Source organism: Daphnia pulicaria, chromosome 7 (assembly GCF_021234035.1).
Source record: "Daphnia pulicaria isolate SC F1-1A chromosome 7, SC_F0-13Bv2, whole genome shotgun sequence".
Classification (NCBI taxonomy): Eukaryota; Metazoa; Arthropoda; class Branchiopoda; order Diplostraca; family Daphniidae; genus Daphnia; species Daphnia pulicaria.
In genome coordinates this window covers 11,334,377-11,360,111 of record NC_060919.1, presented here as the reverse complement: position 1 = coordinate 11,360,111, position 25,735 = coordinate 11,334,377, and the positions used below count along the sequence as shown (strand labels likewise).

Below are 25,735 nucleotides of genomic sequence, written 5' to 3'. Positions count from 1 at the left end.
TATTGATCTTAATATTTCCAGAATCACAATATAAGGGCGTCCTGGAAGTAAAAGGCTGAATTAGAGTCATAGAGTTTATTACTTACGTACCCGTACCGTAACTTAGTTGATTGTAAGTTAGTTAATAGAAATTGAAACCAGCAAAATGAAGTTTAAATAACGCAACCCTATTTTCACATTTACTGAGTATATAACGCAAATGAATACAGTTTACTATTTGAAAGTAATAACGTAAATATTTTGCATAATTGATCGAAACATGCAACGATAGTGTTTTCGCTGGTTTTCCGTCGTAAATATATATATGCTAATAAGTACTATTTCTTATTTTCTAGAAACACAACATTTTATGTGTATTTTTTGTAGAGTCGGAATAAAAATTGAATTATAAAAAAGCTTATTCTGTCTGCGTATATTCTGAGTCTAATTTAGGTTTGGTTTCGCAATTGTTTTTAGTTAGTTGTTTCGTTCATGCGAGCAAACTGACGAATAAATTATAACGAGTAACATTATACACGAGACTGAACCCGCACATTTGTTATTGGGGCATGGTGGGTAATGCACACATGGTCTTTGGAACTTTTCTATCTATCACTACTCTACAACTGATAAAATTCAGTCAGTCTCATAACAGCTGTAGTGCAGCTCTGAACACAGTAAAAGCCATGAAAGGCTGGGAAGTCATAAATCTTGATTTTCTTAAGTTTCTTTTGATCCTAATTCTAGCTTTGCCATGTCTTTCGGTAATGAATAGACCTGCTGTAAAAGTGACTACCAACTTGGGCAGAGTAACTGGTACTGAAGAGACAATCGGACCTGAAGATGGATTTCCAATTGGAAACGGCGGACGTGGTAGATTTTTTCGTTCCTTTCGTGGGATTCCCTATGCAAAACCTCCGATCGGAGAACTTCGTTGGAAGGTCGTTTTAATATTAACTAGAACCTTAATTATTTATAATTGGCTGTAGAGTGCATGTAACACTAAAGTAATGTTCCGTGACAGGATCCCGTACCATATGGTTTGTGGCCAACAGATCTGGATGGGACCAATTTTGGACAACAATGTCCTCAGTTTGATCGAGTCACGGGCCAAGTTATAGGCAACGAAGATTGTCTCTTTCTTAATATTTTTACTCCGTACATTTCGGTTGCAGGTAATTTCCAAATAATGATGGATATGAATACATTTTTAGTCGAATCCTGTGTTCACTCTAGAGTAATAATTAGCATATTCTAATTCAATTAAGTGGTGAAGTAATAAACATTAATAATAGTTCATTGTGTTGAAGTAGGCGAGAAAGAAATGTAAGCACAATGATAAAGGCTACTTGAAATTTTCTGCTAGGTCGCGCAGAAATAATTCAGTCCGACGAAACTAGTCGACAAGACCGTCAGCAAAAACCTTTACTTCCCGTAATGGTCTGGTTTCACGGTGGTGGTTACGTAAGAGGCAGTTCTCACCAATTTGGACCCGCTTTCTTGATGCGAGAGGATGTTGTCTTGGTGACAGTCAACTATCGTCTCGGGGTGTTGGGTAATTTATTTTAAAATTTTCGGATGTCATTTGGAATTATTATCGCTGCCTCTCAACTTCTTCTTGGCGTGATTGAGGACCTTTAAGTTTCCCACGTCGTCACTGCACGTGCTGCATAACAATTAACAATAACTGACTCCTTTGGTTATAGGATTTTTGAGCACTGGCGACAGGAACCTACCCGGAAACTACGGAATGTTGGATCAAATCGAGGTAACATTATATTTTAAATCTATATCCTATACCATCACAAATTTTAATTTTGGAAAAATTATCCCTCTTCATTATGCAGTCCTTAAAATGGGTGAAAAATCATGTATCCGATTTCGGTGGTGATCCACAGCAAGTTACCATTTTCGGAGAGTCTGCTGGTGGCGCAATCACCCATCTATTGGCACTGAGTCCCCTAGCAGCAGGTTAGTTTCAGATACTGGTGGTAGTGCTTTGGTTTGGGGTTCAACGAAAAATTGTCATTCACGCGCCAACATCCGCACTTTCGCCATTACATTGGTAGCAAATGAACAATGTCAACCCCCTAAATCCTGCTTCTTTAATCATGAGCGCATATTAATTTGAAGGCCTGCTAACATAAAGATTAACGTTTTTTAATAAATAGAAATGACTATTATTTTTGATTTTATTTTTACAGGATTGTTCCATAAATTTATTCTTCAATCAGCCAGTGCCCTTTGCGATTGGTCAATAGAGAAGTCTCCTTTAGAATATGCGCTGAAAGTAGCTGACGGTAAACACCAAACTTGCATGAATACAACGATTATATGTTTAACAGATTTTGAATAGGTCTGCAATGTTCTGGTCGTCCAGATTCCATCGTTCATTGCCTTAAGAATCAGAGTGTGGATCATTTGATTCGAAAACAAACCGAATTATTGGTAAATAAAAACTCAGATCTAGCTACTATGAGAGAATTGCGATTAATTAAAAGTAAGTTGAATTATTTTAGCAATACAGCCTTTTTCCAGTAAGATGCGCTCCTGTATTGGACGCACAGTCACGAGACCACCCGTTTTTACCGGAACCCCCACAAGATATTATTAAAAACCGAAGATATAATCCTTTACCTATGATGTCTGGTTTGAATCCGGATGAAGGCTTATTATTCTATTTATGTAATTATTTTCTGGATAATAAGTTTGTTATCAGATAATGACATTGTGAGATTTTTCAGAATGAAATAATCGCATAAACTTTTCATTCTTTCATGACTAGGGATTCATTACGAAAACATGGCAAAAATGACAAGCAAAACATTTTTAAAAAACGAACTTGTCCCCGGAGTGATTGCTTCGTTGATTAAAAATGTTACTGAATTGGATTCAACGGTAAAAATAATTCAAGAGCAATATTTTGGCAACATGGACTACGGGGATTCAAGGCATTTCGTCCCGAGGTTTTCGCAGGTTGAGTTATTGCATTTAATATACTTTAATGTTTCATAACATACTAAAGCAAAACAATAGTTGATAGAAGACTCTTCATTCACGTCGTGCGTCTATTCAGCACAGCTGCTACATGCTAACTCTTCGGCCATACCAAGTTATGCATATCTTTTCAGTTATAAGGGAGAGAAAACCCCCTCCTATTCAGCAGCGTTTGCTGATCTCGTTAGAATGACTGGATTTGACCATCCGCTTATAAGCAGAGGTAAAATATTTTGGCAAAAAAAAAACAAATTATGCTTTCTTGTTACGTCAGACAAATTAATGGGTATACACCAAAATCGTTTTCAATTAATTTTAGAATGAAAATAACTATAATATTACGTATAACTCTTCCTAACTGACGAGAATCTTGATTTTTGTACAGGAGTAACGCATGCAGACGAGCTTCTTTATTTGTTTCGGATGGCAGGACTAACAGCTGATTATTCGCAAAGAGATATGCAAATGTCCAGAATAATGACTCGGTTATGGGCCAGCTTTGCCAAAACTGGGTAATTTTTATTTTCATTAAGTTATGCTATGTCAAATCATTCTCGCAAAAAGGTTGTTTACCCCAAAAAATATAATATGGGTATTCTAATTTTGTTCCCTTTTCAATTTCGGATCATCCGTTCTTCACGGTTCACGGTTGAGTAAATTTAAAAGAAGGGGTGGGAGGGGGGGGGGATAAGTATCAATGATTTTTTTTGGGTTTCATACCAATTAGCGAAGTAATGAAAACATCTGATTGTGTTGTTGTTCATACAGCAATCCCCTGACAGAATGGCCATATCCTGAGATCATTCCCAATTGGCCTCATGTCTCTTTACACAACGGCTTAGATGGTGTCTTGTACTTAAACTTGGACCTGCCTGCAACTATCATTGGCCTGGATTTTCGTAAAGCGGTGAGATTACCGCAATAAAGTTTTATTAAGAAACTAGGCTAATTAATTTTTTTGACATATTTGCACTTTGAGTTTAAACCTTAAAAAAATGTAATGAGTGGTTTAAATCTGATTGAAATAAAAAATTTTCTGATAAATTTTTTTAGGAACACAATTTTTGGATGAACGTCATACCGCATATTCGATATACCACGGCAACTTCAAATCAGAAAAGCAATGAGTGTTTTTCAGCCGTATGGTCATTGTTGAGTTTGCTGATAGCTTCTCTCATTATCATCGTGTTGTTGACTTGTATCATGCTGTTGAACAAACGGAAACGACGATATCCTGAAAGAGGAGTGGTCCTGCAGCGAAACAATTGATAATATCGGTAGAGACATTTACATAGTTTGCTTTTACATATCGCCTCCAAAAGAAACCGGACAACTTTCTCCTGTTTTTAATTTACTGGCTTATGCTGTTTATAATTCAAATGGGATTGAGAATGCAGGGGGAATTCAAAAAAAGCCTTATCGTAGTAATTTTACGCACTACTTATTTCTTTATTGTTTTCTTTTTCTCCTTCTTCCACTTTAGAGATGCAATTCTTTTGTGTAGTATTAGCTATTACTTAATGTTTTGTGAGGACCTGCTAATAAATTAACCAACTGTAAACACTATATATTTGCCAAAAGAAACAAGCAAATAATTCACAAGCGATTAATTACGCGTAAGTTTTTTAGACAATTACAAACAAATGGCGTTGATCGGCTTGAGCCGAAGGCTTACCTATAATTGCGATGAAGAGTAATGGCGTATTATTTTACACTTCAGCTGATTCACTCAAGTAAGAAGTTAAGATAGACCCTAAATTTCCAATACGTGTCATATCGAGGTGCTTTGGGTACTCGATTCATATATCTTCATGACACACCGGCAGCAGTTTGTAACGAATGTGTGCGTGTGAAGTTCTAACAAAAGTAATTTACTAGGTTATAACATACACCTGATATACATCCAACTGACTGACATGCATAACAGCAAATCGGATAGTCTATTTCACAATAAGTCAAAATCGAGTACCGTACGATCGTATCGAACTAACAATTTTTTTTCCAAGAATGCTAGCACGCAGTACAATATAAACCAACTTTTCAATAACAAAACACACAACTTAACATAAAAAATAATAATAATAACTCAATAAATAAAATCCCAGCAAACTGTGAGAAGGTAGAGCTTTCAATTCTTAAAAATGACTATAATTTGTATGAAAAAAACGTTGCCCTGAAGAGGGGTTTCTTCGAGATTAAAAATCGAAGGTTCTCAAAAGTCGCCCATACAAGTCACGATTTCTTCGCTTCGTGGTAGATCGAATTTTATTGCATTCGCCATCAGGCACGCATCACATTGACGTTATTGTTAAATCGATTGAGCCAAGAAGGGGGGAAGAAAAAACATGCGTTGAAAAGGAATTTTTGAATATCCATTTTTTGTGTATTTTCAGTTAGAAGTTTGGTGTAACAGTAAATTTCATTGGGAACTATAAAAAAAAATGGGGAGTCAAAATAAAGTGCACAACCCGGAAACACAATAGTGAACAGCAAAATGACGTTCATAGAAGACGAGAAAAAAAAATGCCTTCCCCGAATGCGAACCAAATAACACAACAATTATAGTGGCCTTTTAACAACAATGTGCAATCAATTGCGACTGGATTATGTGCGCCCGTTGGTCTGAAATATAGTGACATTACACAGAATAGAATCGCAGTGTGCTGTAAATATAAATAGCATACACACGTTCACTGTATCAGTGACTAGCACCCAAAGAAAAATGGTGTGGGGGTAAATCACAAGCATCCCATCCATTAAATAAAAATAGATTGGAATAGCACAAACCTTATCTTTTCAGAATGCATTCCAGTTCAGACTGGAACGCCGTCATTTCAATTCAAGTCTAAAGTCTTTTCACGGTTGTGGATGGGTGTGTGCGTGTGTGTGTTTCGTAATTTTTTCCAATTAAATTACAGCTTTTTAAAAAACATCTTAGGTGAACCTACTTGACCTCTTGGAATTGGCATCAGCATTAGCCATCAAATCTGTAAATTGGAATGTTTCAATTCGACTTGCGGACTGCGCCGTCTCCACCGCCTTTCTTTTTGTTCTTCTTGTTACGTTGGTGGTTTTCTAAATCTCGCCAGGATCCCTTGATGCAATTGGTGCCACCTCTCCACCACTCATTAAAATCGTCGTAGTATCGCGGAGGTGAATAGGGGGCTTCGTGCAGCATGGAACACAAACGACAGAAGAAATATGTGTTGATGAATTGGCCGGTTTCTTTCCACTCGAAGTACTCGTTGTAAAGGGTGTCGTTCGAGTTGAGTAAGTGAAGATAATCAGCCAGTTCTTTGGGAGTCGCAAAGTCATCGACGTGGATAAAGGAATGTTCAGGAGCATGCTTCTCATAATCGGCTCTGGGAGCTCCCATCACTATGGGAAGGACTTTGGACCTGCGATGGGAAAAAAGCAATTAAAAAAAGACCAGGAAAACTCAACAGTTTCGGAATGAATCAAAACCTACCCAAGTCCATTGACATAAAATTTCTCGGTGATGTAGTCTCTGCAATTCGAGTTCTCGAAGGCCAAATAGAATTTGTATTCGGTCGACAAGATATCCAGACAATGGTCGCCGCTATGTCTTGGACAATTCTTGGTTCCACAACTGCCGTAGATGTCGACATCGATGTGCTTTTGTAGAGCGTGGGCATATTCGAGACGATTGTTTTTGGCTCCACAGTTGGAGACGAACCACGCCACCTTTTTGGTCTTGTTGGCTGCAAAGTTGGTTGTGACTGGTTTCCTCCTGACCTTGTCGTCGAAGTAAACCCATTTTTCGTAGGGTGTGACCAACTCGCTATCCGACTTGTAAGTGGCCGTCCAGTTGAACACGTCCTTTTCTCGGATGTACTGAGTGTGTAACGGGCATTCCAACATGTACATGATCCAGATTTGATGTGGTGGTCTCGGATGGCTGGGCGTAGAGAAGAAATCTGCACGAGAATGATTTCGATTTATTATTATCAGTTGTTGCTATTGCTTCAAAATTTTGAATTTGCTCGTTTCTAGATCTAGACTAGACGTTAGTAGACTGAAATACGGCCGCTAGATGGACTTGAAAAGAATTCCGTTTTTGACGACTGCTCTTAACTCTTAAGTGTTCCTCCCTTCCGTCGACGGAAACGAGTGTCGGCATTGGCAACACCACCCATCCAGACGGCCCAGACCCCTCTAGCTTCCCGCAGGTGTCGTGAGCTGGCATTAATGAAATCGTACACGACGCAAGGACGCTTGTCTCGCATGTACTAACACACACGTTATTAAAAACAATTTCTTTTACACAACAAACCCAAATAGAACGTAGCAACAATCTAACCTTCGTCGATGTTTACTTCTTTGTTCTAATCTATTTGACATTCCCCCTGCGGTTTAGGACGTACAACGTAAATGGACGGGAAAACCGAAGGCAAGATTAAATAAAAAAGCCAACCTTTAAACATGATAGCGTCTGCATTGGCCGCCTCGTCCCTGTTGCTCGTCAGCGAGCACCGGTCTACGGGGCATTTCTGTTCGGTGAAAACCTTTTGGCCGCTCTTTGTCTGCCAGGAACCCAGTCCGTTGGGCAAGAAGATTTTCTTCAGCTTCGGCTTAACAGGAAACAATGTGCCGTCACCTGCCGGAGTGGCGTGCTGGTCAATATCTCGGCTGGGAATCATCAGCTGTTCTTCTATCCGATCGCCCTTTAATCGACCAACAGGCCAGATGTTGTCGACTAGATCGCCTTGTGATGGTCTGTAGCCATCGTTCTTGATGTACCATGGCAGTCCGTGGCGGCGCAAAATATTGCTGCTAATCGTCGTGTTATTGATTCTAACATTATTATCAGCACTTGGTATCTTGGACTCGTCATTGTTGATGACGACAAAATTGGCAGAGTCGTCGTCGAGTTCTTTGCTGTTTTGTTGATAGTAACCACCACCTTGAGCCGACGACTGCTCTAACACCCTCAGCCATAAGGGATTTTGTTGTTGAACATGCAATGCCAACATGACTAATGAAGTCACCACCACAGTATAGATCGCGTAGACAAATAGCCGACGAACAGAAACGCGTGGCATTTTGATGGCAGTGATGGGCAGAAGCTCAGTGACACACAAATGTATCAAAACGGTTCCATCTAGACATATCACAGCGCGCAATAAGAGGATGTGGAGACGGATGCGAACGTGATAACCGACAACAAACTACTGAGAGACTCTACTTTTGGCGACGCTCTCTCTTCCGTCTACTATGGCGGCTCCGTGACACACACCCGCCCAGAAAATCAATACCGTTGCGCCGAATCACAAAGGGCCACCATCATCCGATCTGACGAGACCCAGACCACTTTCAAACGGAAAGCACAAGACTTGTAAATTCATTTGCACTGTTCACGCTACCGACTACCGCTGGCCTGAGAAGCAGAAGGCTGACTGACTTGGAAAATTTAAAACACCACCTGGCGACCAACTGTGTGTGTGTGTGTGTGTGTGTGTGTACATATGGACACACCTGAAGCGTGTGTAGCCTTCGAAATGCTCAATTCGGTAACAGGGTCAATTGTTTATATGTACTTGGACGCTTCAATGAACTTTTTTTATTGATTCGAAATCAATCAAGTTCGCTCATTGAATATTTTCAGTAATTCAATTTTCTCTGTAAAAAATCTCAAACTTTGGAATTATTTGGTCGACGTGAAGCAAAAATCCAGCCCATTCAACTAGTGTCCTTGAAAATGTTGACGCCTCTGGGGGGGAATAGAGAAACAAGTATTCTCCTCTCCCTCTTCCGTAGTTTTATTTATTCCTCTTTCCCCCACTTTCCATTCTTCTCCCGCTTATCTTTCTTACCTGTGATGAAACGAAGAGCGCAGCAAATCAAAGAATAGTTTTTTTTTAAAGATGGCCGCTAAGTCTCCTCCTCCCTTTTAGGTGACAAAAGTCTGCGGACGAACGAACGACTTGGTCGGATTCCGTTCAATATATCAATGAACTCGAATAACATTTTTCTTTAGTTCATTTTATTCTTATAAATCTAAGTTGAATGAAAAAAAGTCTAGTATTATGCCAACGGTTAACAAGACCAAAACACGTTTAATTTTAATTATTGTTGCGCTAATTACGGGTCAGATATTCAGATTTGTATTGCGGTTATAATTGTTTGTTTCTACGTATTAAAAAAAAAAGAAACCCAAACCAAAAAATAATTGGCTTCATTCTGTATAGCTGAAGGGTTTAATCGCCCTCCAAAACCAGATTATTAAAATCCGGTTTTGATCGGGACAAAGAAATCCGATTTTTCTTTTTGGATAGGATTTAAGCTCGGTTGGTTGAATAAGCTCTTATTGTGGGGCAAGCGTAAAATTTTCGATTTATTCTGATCCGATTTTTTTTTCCTTTATCCAAGTCAAACTTTTGGGCCCTCTGTAAACTAAACAATTGACAATCTCTAGCTAGTAGTGTCTCTCACTATCATCAGTAGAATATACCCCAGGACCGTTCTTTTGTAGCGAGCCCCCAATCTAGTCATTTTTTATTGTGGCTTGGCTTTTCCTCTTTTTTATTTGTTGTTCAAATTCTTTTGTGTTTGTAAGACTCTTTGCAACGCTCTTCAAAAAGGGCGGATGCGGTCTGGCACACTGCAATGGGCGCCCATCGAAAATCGGACGTTGAACTCGGGCTCTTTTCATTCTCATGCGCCGCCGCTACAGAACGGAACGGAATTTCACTGACCACAATCGACTCCCGTCGTCTCACTCGGTATCAAATTGACATCACCCCCAGAATTAGCCAATTCTTTTGCTCACAGTGATTTATTATTGAAGGAACACTTTTGATTGAGACACAGCGAAATAGGATGTGGCTTCGAATTTAAAAGACATAAGGAATCATTCGGTAAGGAACCCGCTTGCAATATTCAACCCAGGCTGGGCCGTACTTGTCCATACACTTATCCTCGTCGCGGTAGCAGCGATGCCTAAAGAAATTTAGAAATCGATACATCAAATAAGAAATAGGGCTTCTTTAACCTGTCACATTTGATACTTACACTAGCAGCACAATCAGAAAAAAGAAATATAAAAATGGCCAAATTCCATGACCATACCCCGGGAAGCACCACATCAACGCCGCCATTAACTCAAATGTATAGTTTAAATGTCGCGCCACACCCCAAAATCCGGAGAGCTGCAAATTTAGAAACCATTAAACATACAAATACACAGTCGAGCATTATTTTTTAGACTTCTAATAAATACATTTTTTGGGGGGATCTAAAATCTCAATTGCGATTAATTAGAGAGTATTAATAAATTTTAAAAAATGTAATTAATAAAATAAAATAATCATTTCATCTTCCGTCTCCATTATTAATTAACTTGTCAAATATTCTTAAATTTAGTCCATTATGTGTAAGAGAAAACATATTTTCATAACCACAAAGACGAATAAGGCCCGAACCCCAGTTTCCATTTTCTAACAATATACTACCGACCTACTAGTAATAATAATTTTTTTGTTATTTGTTCGCTGTTGCCTTATTTTGATTATGGAAAATTAAGATCAGGTTGTAAAAAGTGGAGTTGACTCACTATTAATTTGGTACTTGGTTTTTTGGTTTTTTTATCGACAGTTGGCAAAAATTTGGCTGGTTTGCCCCACAAACGGCACTTTCCGTCTGTTTCCCGGAAGAGTTGTTTTTCATAATCGACCCAGTAATTCACCACAACACCTAATAGTCCTGTGAAATTTGAAAAAAAAATTAAAATTAAATAAAAATAAAAAACAAACAAATAAAAATAATAACATGAAAATTCTCAATTGAAATAGAGAAGAGACATATTAACTAAAATCTACTACTCATGGATGCAAGACTGCAGGTATTCTCTTGCCTAAATGGCAAGAAAAAGGTATAGAATTCTTTTGACTAACCCCCCTAAATCAACGAATTCTACCTTTTAGTTTATGCATTCATCTTTTAGAAACGTGACTCCCATGAATAAAAAACTGCTTTCTCCGATTACGTAGGCTAAAGTAATAGATAGATGAGAAACGCGCTCGTAGATCACATCAAATATCCCAAAGATCTTTTTGAAACTAATTATTTCTCTCTATACGCACGGATAGCCACCATTTGCTGAGAGACGGTGTCAGATGAAAAGATAATAAATTACCTAATAATCCGATGACGAAGGCACCTTGGGCAGAGAAATGGGACCGATTTGCCACTAGGTAGTAACTTGAGTAGGTGTAGAAAGCTGGTACCCAAACCAGACATCCCCAACAAATATAATATCCAGCCCTGTCCAGTGTGATGTCCAAAGTGTTAAAGTAGCCAGTCTCCCACCAGAAGAATTTGGCTATGTAGATGGTCTGGAGGAGAACGTTAGTTACATGGCCCGGACTTATCCCTTGTCGTCCCCCGGCAATTAGGAACGCAACGATGAAGATTTGCCAAATCATCATGCCGACACGACAGTTGGTCCATTGCTTGACATCAACACCTAGCAGACGTGGGTGCAGCTCCATTCCGCGATAGAATTCAAACAGCATCGGCGATCTACATAGAAAGAAGCAGGGAAAAGAAAAAAAAAGAAAAAATCAATAGGTATTGCTGATGGCGAACATTTTTCGTTTCAAATTCTATTAGACTCTTTTGGCAGTCAGAGCGTAGTCTGACGGCTCTATATGTCAAGATCAAAGACTTCTTTAATTTAATTGGCGCACATATTGCTGACGGCATACTGCACAAAAAGAAAAAGAAAAAGGCTACGGCAACATTCGGGAAACTCCAATCACGCCCACTGAAAATGCTGTCACGAAAGGGATTCCGCGAATACCGATAGCAAGGTCGATAATAATGCCAGTGCGATAATACCATCAAACCCCTCCCTTTCCCCTTTATCTGACCAAGACCAAATGGTAATGGTTTCAAAAAAGAGAGAGATCCTTTGACTTAGTCAATATGCACTTGTGGGCGTTATTCACATCTCACTGTTTGCCCGACAAACAAACAACTGTACAAACACAGTATCAGTATCCCATTAACACATCCAAACATGTTGTATATACAGTATATGCAAATGAAAATGAGATTTTTGGATATAGTCGGTGTACCTTGGCAGAACTTCAGAAGTTTGAGGCCGATTCCTGCCCATAAAGAGAAGAACGGTGCACAGAGTCAAGGCGAAAATATTCAGCGAACCCAGAATGTAGGCCATGTTGTCGTAGATGTCCAATGACAAATCAGGATAAATGACGTGGAGCCCCAAATACTGTTGGGGGGAAAATATATTGGATTGTTTCAGAAACATGGCGCGATATAACATTCTCTTTTTTTATAAGCAGATTTCTTATTCAAGATTTCTTTTAAAAAACAAAACAAAACAATATAATGTAGAAATAGTGTCGAGCAAGTCCCGCCCAAAGACGGAAGCCATATAATAAATGTGGCTATGCTTCGATTACCGTAAACAAAGTTGCCGTGTAGTACACCATTCCGTTATCAGCATATTCTGGCTTGTAGCCCATGGGCGAAGGTGGGCCGACGAAAGTACGAGAGGGAATCAGCAAGAAGAACTAAAAGAAAAATGGATAAATTTGGTTAACTGGTTAAAATGAAGTACAGACGTCTGGTTGAAATGGACTACAGGGATGGGAAGGATAGGCCGACAGGTAAGACGACGAGTGATTATGTAATTGTGATGAGAATCGAATAAAATGGCGACAAAAGAAATGCTGACATTTGGGCCAAGCACGTGTCGGACATGGCGTGATTTGAAGGTTTCTGTCAACGAGTAACACGTTGCTCAGTCAAGGTCAGCGACACGTTAGCCAAGGTCAAAGCGAATGGCGATAAAACCGAAATGAGCCAACGTACGACACTTCAGTAGACGAAAGCATGACATGAAACGAAGGCAGAATGAGAGACGGCACAACAAAATGAATTACCAGAGACCAGAGGAAAAAAACGGCGACGGCCGTCCACGAGAACGAATTGCCCAGCAATCTATAAAACAAAAGAAAACAAAAAAATATTTCATACTCGCGTGACGAATATGCTAGCTACAATATTGCTGCCAAATGAAAAATGAAAAATGGTTGCTACCTGTCCCATTGGAATGGAGCGGCAGGGTTTCCCAAATGTGCCAAAATCTGGATTGCTGGAGTGAAAAAGACGAGGAAAAAGGGTGCAATCACGTCATTAGAAAAGTGCTTGATGCGCGACCATGTAGTAGTCTGAGATTCGGATTTCTTTTCTGCTGCTGTTGCTGGCTGCTGCTGCTGCTGCTGCTGTTGCTGCTTGTGCTGTCTCATCTTTTTCTCAATAGGCGCCGGCGCCGGCGTTGCGGTTTTCTTCTTGCTGTGCCTGCGTGCCATTACACACCCTATATACGAACGTGATAGTGGTGATACAGTCGTTTGAGCCGTCACACTCGGGCTCTACACTCTTTACCGACTTGCACAATAAATTCTTAGAGAAACAAAAGACAGCTGGTGTTACTTGAGAGATTTTTCTGAATGCTGACAGCGTGGTGGAATTGATATTGTTGAGCGAACAGTGATGTCTGGCAAGATGAAACGGTAGCGAATGGCGCCCGGTCAATAACCTCACCAGCCAGCACGCAGCTTCAACCGTCTCCTAACGACGAGCCAACACTATTTTGAGGCTGGAATCGTATTGCGCAGTCTCCAGCCGCAGTGTACTATGCCGAACCCCTACTACTGATGGCGCCCTGAAACGAGAAGCGGAGTCTATTTAACGTCTTCTCTTATTCCGCCCAAAGTCCGTCTGACAACGTGATCAGGAAATGAATTTTATAAACACACTTTATTTATCGCCTGTCCTTTTAAAAAAAAAAAAAAAAATTATGTTGAAACATTATAGAATTCAAGTTAAAAAAAATTTATTTTAACTGCATTTCAAATATTCATTTAGCTTTAATTAACACACGAATAAATTACGCATTCGTCGTCTTGCATCGTTTTAATGGAAATTATTATTTGCTTTGGCAAACTTGGTCTATTGCAAAACGACAATCGATATTTGAATTTTGATCTATTGGAATTTGAACTAGGAAGTGAGGGACTTGGAACTTGTTGGACTTTTAAATCGACAATCGCCTTGTGGTCTTTCCTTATCAATCGATCGATATGAAAAATGAACTGTGTAGAAGAATTGCGTACAGTTACGCTTAAAGTCTTACAAAAAAACAAAAACCTTTTAAAATTTATTTAAAGAAAAGGACATTGGGTTCAAACCAAAATTTATATTTTAATGTTTAGCCTCCGGCAGTCCGGCTGTTTTAGTTAGGTTTGTCCAAATACGGCAATCCACTATATATACAAGTCAATCACGCATGCTGCAAGCTTGAGCATTTTTTATTCTGCTGGATCATAAAAGTTAAATATAACAAGGACAAGGTACAAGAAGGTACCTTTCTACATAACATATTCAAATTGCGATATCTGCGAATAACACCCAGTCAATGCCAAGGACGCAAATTTGGCGTAACATAAGGGCCGCGGATTTGTCAGAATAAAAAATTAAAATCCTTTTTCTACTATGCAAAATAAAAAGCCAATTGCATTTTCGAGAAAAGGGGAGAGTATTAAAGAGGGAGGACTTTTCAATTTCTGATCTGAATAATTACGTAAGAAATCAAATAATATATTCCGTTTTTTTAACTTTGTTCTTAGATTTTTAAAATTATTCCAGTCTAAAAATTAAAAAAAAAAATGAGTTTTGCTATGGAATTTTTTTCTGGTGCAATCGCAAAATGGCTCCCCTCATTATTCATTAAGTATGTAACTGGGTAGTTTGTCGTTTGATTAGGAAATCGTAATAGATACCCTCATGCAAATCATTGTTGCCAAGGCCACAAGCAGTAAAACAGTAAATAGGGTAAACTGGGCGACGAGTTGTCGAGATCCAAGCAGCAGTGATATTATTTTGCATGGCTGAGACTCTGAGATTCTGAGGATGACAGAAATGCCGGAATGGCTTCATTCATTTCTTAATCTTATATTCCCATAATTGATTACATTAGCATGATAAGACAAGATCTTCTTTCGTATGGAGATTAAGATTAAAGAGTTAGAGTAGCCATTTATTGTAGAGCTCAGTGCAAAAGCAGGTTGGTGACACCACCATCGGGAATCACTTTTTATTAAAGAAATCAAATGAAATTTGTAATAAACTTAAGTTTAAATGTTTAAAACCTTTCCCAGACGGCGAATTTTAAACAAATCCTGTTAAACTTTATATTGCTCGACCGACCTTTTATTTGTGATAGACAATTCTTCAAATACTTTTTTGTTACATGCTGTAATGGTTAGGTGTGAAATCTTATTTAACCTTATTATCGAAATATAGATATTTTAATTCGCATAATTTTCGGGTATATTAGATTAGCATACCCCACCAAGGCCATCTTGTGATGTTACACAGAACTCGGTGTGTGTTGATTGATAAACAAAGACGACTGTCGTAACTCTTCGACCCAAACCGATAATAAATGTAACACATTTCCACATTAATCTGTTTTGGACACCGTAGAATGGACGTTTGTCCTGCAAACTGCTCAACGTCAAATGCGGCAGATAAGCCCGCTTGGAAAGAAGAAGCTGAACACGAGTGGGATGAGTTACATCCACGTAAATTAATTCCTGAAATTTGTAATCTGTTATATCATTTGGGATGGTAAGTAACGAAAAACAATTCATACGTCGACATCAATTATCTAACTCTTTTTTTATTCACTGGCTCGTCCTTCCTTATGGACAGGGTTACTGGGACAGGAGGAGGCATGAGCATCAAACGAGGGTTTGTATTTCTAAATATTAATTTGTAAAGGTTGGCAAGTTTAAAAAATGTTATGTTTACTTCTTCTCTAGAGATGCAATTTACATTGCTCCTTCTGGTGTGCAAAAAGAAAGAATTAAGCCAGAAGATCTTTTTGTTCAAGACATACATGGACATGATCTGAAATTACCTCCTTCATCAAAAGGCCTAAAGAAAAGCCAATGCACCCCATTATTCATGTGTGCATACACAGGTATAAATTAAGATACAAGGCAACTCTTAATTCTTATACAAATCATTAAACATAGAATTCATGTTTGGTTTCAGAGAGAAGTGCTGGTGCTGTGATTCATACTCATTCAAAAAATGCAGTTCTGGTCACTTTGCTTTGTGATAAAGAATTTAAAATCTCTCAACAAGAAATGATAAAAGTTTGATACTTTTTCATTCTTAAAATTACAGCATAATGTTCTGTTGAATTAATTTGAAGGGCATATGGAATTCAGGATTAGGACGGTACAATAAGTTCAATGAAGAAATTGTTGTCCCAATAATTGAGAACACTTGCTGGGAGTCAGAATTGGAAGGTTCACTACGAGTGGCCATGCACAAATATCCAAATACCAGGTATTTTTCTTTTGCTAGGTTCAAAAGATCAAATAACTAATTAGTGTTTTGGTAAAGTGCAATATTAGTTCGCCGCCACGGGATTTATGTGTGGGGATCTACGTGGGAGCAAACAAAAGCAATGTAAAATATGTGCCCATAAAAATTTATCGTTTCGTGATTTTATTTAAATGATCCAATCTTTCATGTAGGTGTGAATGTTATGATTATCTGATGGAATTGGCGGTGAATATGAAACAACTTAATATTCCCTGGCATGCAGTTGAATGGCGTCCTTAAACAATAACGTTTCTCAACAGCATTGACTGAATATTATCAGAAGATGAAAATATAAACTAATCTACAAAAAAAAAGATCTATTCAAGTCCAAGGGTCCACGAAATGCCTTGTACAAGTAAAAGAATAAGGGGCTGCCATGCTACAAGCCATCGGATCCAGTCCAAAAGTTGGCCATACAAAACGTGTGGACGTTCCCACCTAAGAAAGATAATTCGTTAATGGTTTCAATTTTGTTTCGAAATAACAGCAACAATTTATACGGATTGCAAAACATTTTCTTCAAATCAACTTTTTCACGGCAGTAAGGGCAAGTTTGTTTCTTGCCGACTATGCACCAACCACGAATGCAAAACTCGTGAAACCTGAGGGAATTAAAAAAAAACCTATTAAGATATTTACTTGAAAGTGAGGCGAGATATAGGAACAGTTTACTCGTGATTGCAAGACAAGCGGCAAGTTTTCTCGATAATAGCCTCTTCTTCAGCTTTAAGTAGGAGTCGATTTCCACAAACAGCGCAGACATTGGGATCCAATGAGCGGTTAGGGATTGCTCCCGCAGGAGTATAAAACCCAGCATTACTGGCCATAGTTTCAGCTGCAATTTCGGCCAGATCTCGACCAAGAACTCCATAATATAGCCCGTAAAACAGAAGTAAGATTCCACAATCCATCCAAGTTGCCGGAAGAGCGCCGAATATTAAATTGAGTCCCATAAACGTGGCCATGATAATGCTGTACCCCACTATTCCCAAGCCACAACTGATTTGGTGCAGAAAGTAGAACCATTTGTAAACTAGACGAGGAGTAGAGCCATGCAAAGGTTTCTCAAGAGCTTTCCTCAACACTAAAGATGAAATGCTTGAAAAGAGGAGCCAGAAAAATACAAAGCGCCACCAGTAACTCCTGTAAAGATATAAAGATAAGAAAATGCAGGTCAAAGAACTAGTTTAAATAAAAATTACCTGATACACAATACTAAGGGAATCACCCACATAGCAAATAAAGTTGCACCCTAATAGAAAAATTGTGAAAATGTACAAAAATTTCCAAAATAAATTCCTTTAAAACATGATCTTACTTGATACGATCTAAAATGTCTTTTTCTCCATTCAACTAAAACCACTTGAGCCACCAGTACAGTTATCATCAGAATGAGTAGCATCTGTGCATGCATTGATTCATGACCTTTGTGTGCCTTGTGAACAGCTTCATGTGACAGCCTGGTAATAATTGGTCAAGAACACTTGAATAGTTAAGTCCACAAGAATAGTTTAAGACAGGAGTAAGACCAACCTGTGTTTTTCATTTTCAGAATTCAAATCTTTCAAAACCTGGCACAGTATATAAAAAAAGAAAAGAAGGCATTAATAGCAAGCCGGCTCGTTATCAGCTATTTGACAAGTTCATATTAAGACAACTCATGTTTACACTAAAGAAAGAGAATGAAAACAAGATTAAATTATACCGGCTGATCGAGATGATTGACTGTTTCTGTTTGATGAATGACTTCCTCCATCACTCTTTTAGCGTTCACGTATTTGGGAGAAAAATTCCTAAATGTTTACTATTGTGGTGGATTATTCGAAGAATACGGTAAACTGATAAAGCCAAACAAGTCGGATCGATCGTTCGATCGTTGATGAGAAAGAGCAGACTAATTTTGCTGGCCTTCGTTCTCACACCACCTATTTACAGAAAGTGAAACTATTTCCAAAAAAGCTATTTAGCAGAGCCATGTATATGATAATATATTAACATGGGGGTATTATTATATTAATTATAATAGTACATTATGATATAATTGACTGATGACGAAGAATGTGATGTTTTCAACAAGTGGGAAGAAGTAAAAGTGCTAGAGAAAAGAAGACCATCTGTCATCGAGCAGTTTTCCAAGATAAAATTGAAAAACTGCAATATAATAGTGGTGTTTGCGCACAATTAAACGTTTTAAAAAACAACAATTTCGCTTGTTGAAAACATCACAATCGTCTTCACGTTCACATTCACATTCGCCAACAGGCAATTGAAATTGGTATAGACTTCTTGTCCAACGATCTAATTAATTCCAATCATGTTGGAGCATATAGGGCTGTGGCCCGGGACGTTTTGAGCGGGTTTTTTTTAATGGGTTTTTTAGACGGGTTTTTCTTCTTCCGCGGGTCGGAGCGGGTTGGGCCAACTGAGTGAACGGGTTTGGCCCGGGCCAACCCATGGGTCAAAAAATTTTTACCGGTCGGGTAACGGCCCGGGTAAAAAATCGGCTCAAACACACTTTTTTTTACAAACTTTAAAAAATTCCCTAAATTTCTTAATTATCTTCTTCTTCCAACAGTGACACATCAATTCTGTCTTCTGAACACCCCTGAACACCCTTTTCTACCACTTATCCTACTTTTCATGCTACGAAATTATCGTAGAGCATTTGGCGGGCAATATTTTGAGGCCGCAGGCATAGAGAATAACGAGCTTCTCTATGTGGCTACTAGATGGCGCCACCGCTCGGGTTGGCCCGCGGACCCGGGGGTTTAACCCGTCGCCCGGCCCGCCCCGTTAAAAAAAATGCCTCGGTGGGTCGAGTCGGGTTGGGTTTTTTTTCGTTCAGCCCGGGCGGTGGCCCGGGTTTTCATCGCCCGGGCCACAGCCCTAGGAGCATATGCAAAAGACCCATATAGGGCTCTTCGGGATCTGTTTTATTTAGCCGTTTTATCTGGCAAAGCAGCATGGCTCTAGACTTTTTTGAGGGAAGAACGGGGAGAAGAGGGAGAATGGGACGAATGGGGGAGAAGAGGAAACGTGGGTCCCCTTTTTTTTCGTACGCCCTCCTCCCTCCCACTCGTCCCATTCTCCCTCTTCTCCCCGTTCTTCCCTCAAAAAAGTCTAGAGCCATGCTGCTTTGCCAGATAAAACGGCTAAATAAAACAGATCCCGAAGAGCCCTATAAAGGCTGCCATCATAAATTCGTTCCTGGGGCACCCTTAATTTTAATAATTGATTTTTTTTCAAAATGTTGAGTAAAAGGAGTTTTCACTTTGAACAAACAACTGGAGTTCAGCAGGAGACCAACTTCTCCATCCAAGAATTTGGAGACGACTAAACTTATTGAACATAGAAATTGGTCGCACAGCGAAAAAGTGTTGGTCTATTCTACTTTGCAAATTGTGTCCCTTTCTGATAATTTAAATGTACCCGCTAAGCGTAAGGACGAATAAAATATATGGATGAATATAAATGAATATTGAATCGACAGAAATGGCCAATCGGCGCACAACCTCTCTAGAACGATGTACGCTGCTTGGCCATTTTGGACACAAATGGGATTTTGAGAAGTGGCAACGCAGGATGTCCAACAACTCTATATTGTATTTTTAAATAATACAGAATTAAGGAGAAAAAACATCACTTATACGAAACATAAATTTTTGATTGAAGCAGCTGCATTCCTTCTTGATGGATGATAGTGTCCTCATTTTCCCCCTCTTTAATCTGGATTTTTTTTAAAATATGACAACTATCACTCAGAATAAAAAACATAAAATTATAAGGTTGAAAACAATTAACTTGGAGATGTGGCTTACTGTTGTTCACGATGCTGAAGTCGTCATTGGTTAGTGTCAGAAATATTATTTCCCTCCCAAATTTATGTTGCAATGTTGCACCCCCCCCTCATTTTTTGCAACCCTTTCTCACCCCCAATTTCAACACACCCTTTTCTTTGTTCTTAAAACGGCAGAAAACGTCCCGCTCTCCCATCGACAAGACGCTGTCTCTCGCTTTCTCTCTCTTTATTTCCCATTTAATTCTCCCAAACGTAATTCAATCTGTATTCCGTCTTTATAATACAAAGACTAAAACAGATCCGTTATATCTCAACAGTTAGTTCCCAATGACATAGTCATCGCAGCTAAGGCCACAAGATTCTCCTGTTGAGGTGGAGCCGGCGGTTGCAATCCAGCAATTGGTCGTAATGGAACTGTGGGATGCTGGAATGCTTCCCGGATGAGCTCCGCTGCTCTTCTCATACAAGTACTTAGCCATCCCGTCGAATTCGTTGGCAGCTTGCATCATCTTGCCCGCTCTCCACTCGAGTGGCGTTTTGGAAGAAATCTCCGTCTTTGGTCAATTCGGCCACCCCAATTGAAAAGCAGCCAACAAGGGCGGCGATGACTGGCGAAAAGAAGCATTGCCATTTTAGCATGGTCCTATGCTTGTCCGAATTCACAGCCAAAGTCCAGCAGGCATTCACAATTTTTAGGATGTTGGACACGAAGAGGCAGGTGTTGACGGCCATCCCCATGCCCGTCAGTTGGTGATTGAACGCCAAGATTATAAAAATTAATGACGCAAATCCGTCCATCAGCTCCGCTGAGGCCAGCTGGTTTATGTGGCAATTGAACTTCTGTAAAAAAAAAAAAGAAACAAAGAACGCTTTGGCGCTCGCTCCTTCCACAACGAGGTTCAACATGCGAATTGGACCTGTATAAAAAGTAGGTTAAAAGTCACACCAATGCAATTTAACAACATTTTTACCCCATTCAAAGTGCAAAGTTGGGTTTTTCGGATAAGATGACTGTTTTTTTTCCGCTGTACCGCTCGCACGACGTTAGCCACAACCGGAATATTCCGATCTGGATTACGTTGAAATATTTCCAACATCTCCTTCTCCACCACTTTTCTGCTGCTGACCAACGGATTGCTACAAGTATTCACCTTTGCCTTCGTCATCAGGGAAGTATCCCACTCAACATCTAAGTTAGCTGGGCAGTTGTGAGGAACTTTGATACTAAACGATTTCGCTCCCATCACTTCGAAGGCGACACCACGACAAAAGTGTGGCTTTTTGCATGCCTGTTGCACCTCCATGTCCGGTAAATTTTGCTGGTCCGCTTGATGTGGTACGAATGACGGATTATACTGAACGAACCTAAGGTGAGCCTAAGGATTGATCTGGCTGTGACGTCTATCTTGAGGAGGTTGAATTTGCTATCTGAACCGTAGATGATGAGCCCGTAATCGATCCTGCTTCTTACTAGGCTTTTGAATAGAGTGGAAAGGGATTTGAGATAGGGTGCGTATGAAGATTTTGAGATGACGGAGAAAGAATTTTTTTATCTTGACATAGATATCGATGACAACTGCGATGTGGTCCTTCCACAGTAGTTTGGTGTCCATTTTGACCCCAAGGAACTTGACTTTTTTGGCGTTAGGGATTCTTTGGCCATTTAGGAAAAGTAGTGAGTCTTCAACAGGGTTATAGGCGCGGGTGAAAACAACTGAGGAGTATTTCGATGCAGAGAATTTGAATTTCCACTTGTGGAACCATTTGGCCAATTTGTCAACGTAGGGTTGCGGGATGATTTATGCATCTATAGGGCGTTTGACTGTGGTGTGGAAGTTGACGTCGTATGCGTATAGTTGGAGGTTGATGTCTTGGGGGGGGGGAGGGGAAGTCGGAAAGTCGTAGAGCATGAGATGAATAGCCTTGCGGGACACAATTTTTGATGGGTGCGAAATGTGAATGGTGGCTTCCTAGGGTGAAACACAAATTGAGCGTTGCTGATGAAGTTCGTAATCCAGCCGAGGCAGTTACCTCGTATGCCAGGTTTTCCGAGTTTGTAGAGGAGGCCGTTTGTCCCGACAGAGTCATAGGCTTTGCTAATGTCAACAAATGGAGCAAAGGTAAATTTTTTGGTTTATAAGCCTGATTTGATGTCATAGTCTAGTTTGACTAGGTGGTCGGTAGTGCTGGTTGTTTTCTGAAACCAGCCTGCAAGAAGGTTGTGGTGCTCGACGAACCAGGACAGACGGTTGGTAATGATCCTTTCGAAAATTTTACAGAAACAGGATGTTAGGCTGATGGGCCTGTAGGAGTTGGCATCATCAGACGGTTTGCCGGGCTTGGGGAGGGGATAACTATTGTTTTTTCCACGCGTCAGGGACGAAAGCGTTGCTGTAGATGGTGTTGAAAAGTAAAAGGACGTTTTTCTTGTTGTTTAGGGGAGATATTCTTGATCATGATAAGAGATATTTCATTATGATCATGATAAGTCGGAGCCCATCACTTTGCTTTTGTTTTTCCTTGTTGCTTGTTCCAGCTCATTCAGGGTTAAGTGCCAGTTGAGGTTATTGGGGGAGTTATTTGAGATATGGGGCGGATATGGGGTTCTAGGAGATTGTCGTCTTCGGCATAGTGTGTCTGGGGTTTGGGTTGGCAACTGAAAAGGTTAAGGAAATTGTCAACGATATCATTTATCGAGGTGAGCTTGTCACTGTTGGGTGTAGTTATGGAGGGGGTATAGGGATACTGTTGTTACCTCGGCCAATCATTGATTTCATAAAGGTCCAGATTGGTCTTTGGCCGTCTTGAGGGTTTAGATTACTTATAAAGGTTGCCCAGGCTTGTTTCTTTGATTTGATGATAAGTCTTTTTTTTTGCGTCTGCCCTTTTCTATTCAGCCCTTTTCTTTGACGATAGGGGATTTTTGCGCCATTCTTTTTCGGCTTTTTTGGCCGACGCTACAGCTGCCTGGCAGTCTCTATTCCACCAGGTACGGCGGGGTTCTTTAGGAGATTTGGAGCAGGAGTGGCATGGTGGGGTCAGAAGAGTTTTTGCTGCTAGATTGGATCGAGTATGTGAAAGTGTCAAAAATTGATTTTGGGTCGGACAATTGAAAAGTCCTTGAAACGATTTTGTAGAGAGTGAGTCTTCAAGGTCTTTGTTCCATTGGGGCAATCTGGTTTTGTTGAATATCTAGGTTGGTGGTCTAGATGACAGATGGATGGGGTTGGCGTTGAGGGTGGTGATCACCGGGAAGCGGTCACTGCCACAATAGGGGCAAAGAACAAGGGCAAATACGGATGATGTGATGATGAGGTCGATGGTGGAGAGTTTACCGGAGGATGGGTTTACTCGGGTGCCCAGGTCCATGGGAGTGATGAGTAATGCGTCGCGGCTTTTGATTAGGGCGTTGCCTATGGATTTACCAGCTACTTTTTCTGTGGGAATGACTCCCATAGGTGATGGTGTGCGTTTAGATCGTCATAAAAAATAAATATAAATAAATATCTTGAAAAAAGCTTACGGAAAAAGTGATTGATGTGGTTGAGTCTTCGACAAGTACAGTGACAAGTTCAGCTTTAATTACTGCACGCATACTTTCCAATCTAAGCTTCATTGGAGAGTGACGTTATTTATTCCAAAACATCGGATGGCTGAACCGCACATTTATTCCCTTCGTTAACGAAAATAATTAATAGTGCAATTTCATAAGTCTGTCCAATCTTATAAATGTACGAAATGGTATTTCTAAATGTAATTCTAGGCATTCATCTTCAACGTTTCCGTTTTACAAAGTGGTAGGTAGATCCATTGAAACAATTTTTTTTGTTTTATAAATAAAAGGAAATATCAAATAGAAAATAACATACTTTGCATTCAGTAACAATGTTGCTTTCGGTTGAAAACACATGACAAGGCGATGTGGACACGAATTTCATTTGGTATTTGAAAATGACACTCTAATTCAGGTCTCCTCCGAATGTAAAATTTTTTCAGGTGTTGTTCACGAAAAGGTATATCTTATTTTTATAATTAATTCTCAATGTGTTACAACAAATTTTAATATCATTCGATGCCTATACTACATGAAATCTTGATGAAAATTTTCATTATGGATTGTCAAGCTTTCTTCAGGCATGATTGTTATGTTGTAGATTTTTTAAGGGAAATCCGTTATGCTAGCAATTTGTATCATGTATTATTGATTTTTTATTGCTAACCTATTTCCCGTTGCATTCAAGAAATTGGCAGTAGAATTTTGTTTTCTCCCCTTTGTGCTGCAACAACTGACAAGTTACGTTAAAGAAACTTTCCCCGTTCACCTTCCGGCGTGTTTCTTGCTTCATTAGTGATTTTCCGGTTTAAATTACGTATTTGCAAGTCAACCACAAATTTTGTCTTTCAATTTAACTTGTCTCTTCTTAACTTTTCGTTATACCACAACGTCTGCTTTGACGTTGTCGTGTTAGACTTTCGGCCCCTTTTTTCCTATGTAAAATTCCATTGCAGTTTGAGGCGACAACAGCAAAGCCAAAGCCAGCTCTTCCTGTCATTTGACTGCATGCCAAAAAGATGTTCAGCGATTTTGCATCACAGGAAAGCAGAGAGACAACCAAGTTGTTGGGTAAGAGCTTTCGTCTAAAATTAAACATCCATTGGGACAACACATAATTGTTATGTTGCAGATTTTTAAGAGAAATCCGTTTTGAATGAATGAAACTTGCACTTTCATCATGTATAAATATTTGCATTGTTTACATATTTCCAGTTGCATTCCAGATATTGGCAGTATAACTTTGGTTTTCTCTTCAGTCACAACTCACAAGTAACGTACTGGAAAACTTCCCCCCGTTCACCTTCTGGCTTGTTGCTTGCTTCAATAGTGATTTTCTGGTTAAATTACGTATTTGAAAGATAACCACAGAATATTTTTTTTCCAATTTCACTTGCTTCTTTTTACCTTTTCGTTATACCACAACGTCTGTTCCTTCTCGTCTATGATCTGTAGTAAACACAAAATTAATTTTTTTATCATACGGGATTAGTTATGGCCACTATTTAAGTATTGCTACAATATTAGATTGCAAGTATTGCTTTCCATCCATAACGGAAGTACCCGTTGATAAATTATCTGGTTTAATGTGATACCAGTAATTCTACTCAAATAATTCACCAAAGCACGAATTGCGGAAATTTCAGTTCATTTCAAGTTTTGTCGTTTGTGAATCAATATGTGTAATCAAATATGTGTTTCCATATATTTACTAATTTCTTGCTGATTCACTCTTTAAATTTGGCTGAATCAAAGAAAAATTGTTTAAGATTTTAAAGGGAAAATCGTGATTAGGCAATACAACTTAAAAATCTCGAATAATATTCAGGAATTAGGGAATTGAGGTTAAAGGCGATTACATTTATCGTTATTTGGACATGTTCAACGTTTCAGTGGGTTACCGAAATCGTCAGTTTGTTGTCATCATATTTTAGCATGATCTGTGAAGCTTGCCT

The 25,735-nt window shown here is 39.3% G+C and overlaps 5 protein-coding genes across 7 annotated transcripts; 2 read left to right on the top strand and 3 right to left on the bottom strand.

Moving 5' to 3' along the window:
- The first annotated feature begins 614 nt into the window (after positions 1 to 614).
- On the top strand, positions 615 to 4,541 carry LOC124348810 (esterase E4-like). Its single transcript, XM_046799083.1, has 13 exons — positions 615 to 920; positions 1,004 to 1,154; positions 1,346 to 1,534; positions 1,686 to 1,747; positions 1,827 to 1,950; positions 2,184 to 2,279; positions 2,336 to 2,427; positions 2,499 to 2,664; positions 2,765 to 2,955; positions 3,016 to 3,199; positions 3,362 to 3,488; positions 3,745 to 3,883; positions 4,030 to 4,541. The coding sequence occupies exons 1-13, from the start codon at positions 666 to 668 to the stop codon at positions 4,243 to 4,245; spliced, it is 1,992 nt and encodes a 663-aa protein (XP_046655039.1). The 5' UTR covers positions 615 to 665; the 3' UTR covers positions 4,246 to 4,541.
- A 796-nt stretch (positions 4,542 to 5,337) lies between these two features.
- LOC124348811 (glycoprotein 3-alpha-L-fucosyltransferase A-like) lies at positions 5,338 to 8,406 on the bottom strand. Its single transcript, XM_046799085.1, has 3 exons — positions 7,412 to 8,406; positions 6,446 to 6,914; positions 5,338 to 6,374 (listed from the first exon to the last, which is right to left on the bottom strand). Exons 1-3 carry the CDS (start codon positions 8,037 to 8,039, stop codon positions 5,981 to 5,983), a joined length of 1,491 nt encoding a protein of 496 aa, XP_046655041.1. The 5' UTR covers positions 8,040 to 8,406; the 3' UTR covers positions 5,338 to 5,980.
- Positions 8,407 to 9,753: 1,347 nt separating this feature from the next.
- Positions 9,754 to 13,706, bottom strand: LOC124348812 (7-dehydrocholesterol reductase-like). Of its 3 annotated transcripts, none has more exons than XM_046799086.1 (9): positions 13,462 to 13,705; positions 13,066 to 13,345; positions 12,909 to 12,966; positions 12,426 to 12,536; positions 12,075 to 12,232; positions 11,132 to 11,517; positions 10,550 to 10,698; positions 10,009 to 10,145; positions 9,754 to 9,936 (listed from the first exon to the last, which is right to left on the bottom strand). In XM_046799086.1, the coding sequence occupies exons 2-9, from the start codon at positions 13,335 to 13,337 to the stop codon at positions 9,831 to 9,833; spliced, it is 1,377 nt and encodes a 458-aa protein (XP_046655042.1). In that variant the 5' UTR covers positions 13,338 to 13,345; positions 13,462 to 13,705; the 3' UTR covers positions 9,754 to 9,830. The 3 variants fall into 3 exon arrangements, with proteins under 3 accessions (XP_046655042.1, XP_046655044.1, XP_046655043.1); XM_046799088.1 differs by having other exon boundaries at positions 13,066 to 13,326; XM_046799087.1 differs by having other exon boundaries at positions 13,066 to 13,706.
- Positions 13,707 to 15,415: 1,709 nt separating this feature from the next.
- Positions 15,416 to 17,007, top strand: LOC124348814 (probable methylthioribulose-1-phosphate dehydratase). The gene is made up of 7 exons (XM_046799090.1): positions 15,416 to 15,660; positions 15,745 to 15,783; positions 15,855 to 16,015; positions 16,090 to 16,193; positions 16,253 to 16,389; positions 16,447 to 16,512; positions 16,581 to 17,007. Exons 1-7 carry the CDS (start codon positions 15,518 to 15,520, stop codon positions 16,666 to 16,668), a joined length of 738 nt encoding a protein of 245 aa, XP_046655046.1. The 5' UTR covers positions 15,416 to 15,517; the 3' UTR covers positions 16,669 to 17,007.
- Positions 16,731 to 18,623, bottom strand: LOC124348813 (RING finger protein 121-like). The gene is made up of 7 exons (XM_046799089.1): positions 18,134 to 18,623; positions 17,962 to 17,999; positions 17,747 to 17,888; positions 17,631 to 17,680; positions 17,101 to 17,571; positions 16,929 to 17,030; positions 16,731 to 16,866 (listed from the first exon to the last, which is right to left on the bottom strand). The coding sequence occupies exons 1-7, from the start codon at positions 18,182 to 18,184 to the stop codon at positions 16,746 to 16,748; spliced, it is 975 nt and encodes a 324-aa protein (XP_046655045.1). The 5' UTR covers positions 18,185 to 18,623; the 3' UTR covers positions 16,731 to 16,745.
- Positions 18,624 to 25,735: the final 7,112 nt, after the last annotated feature.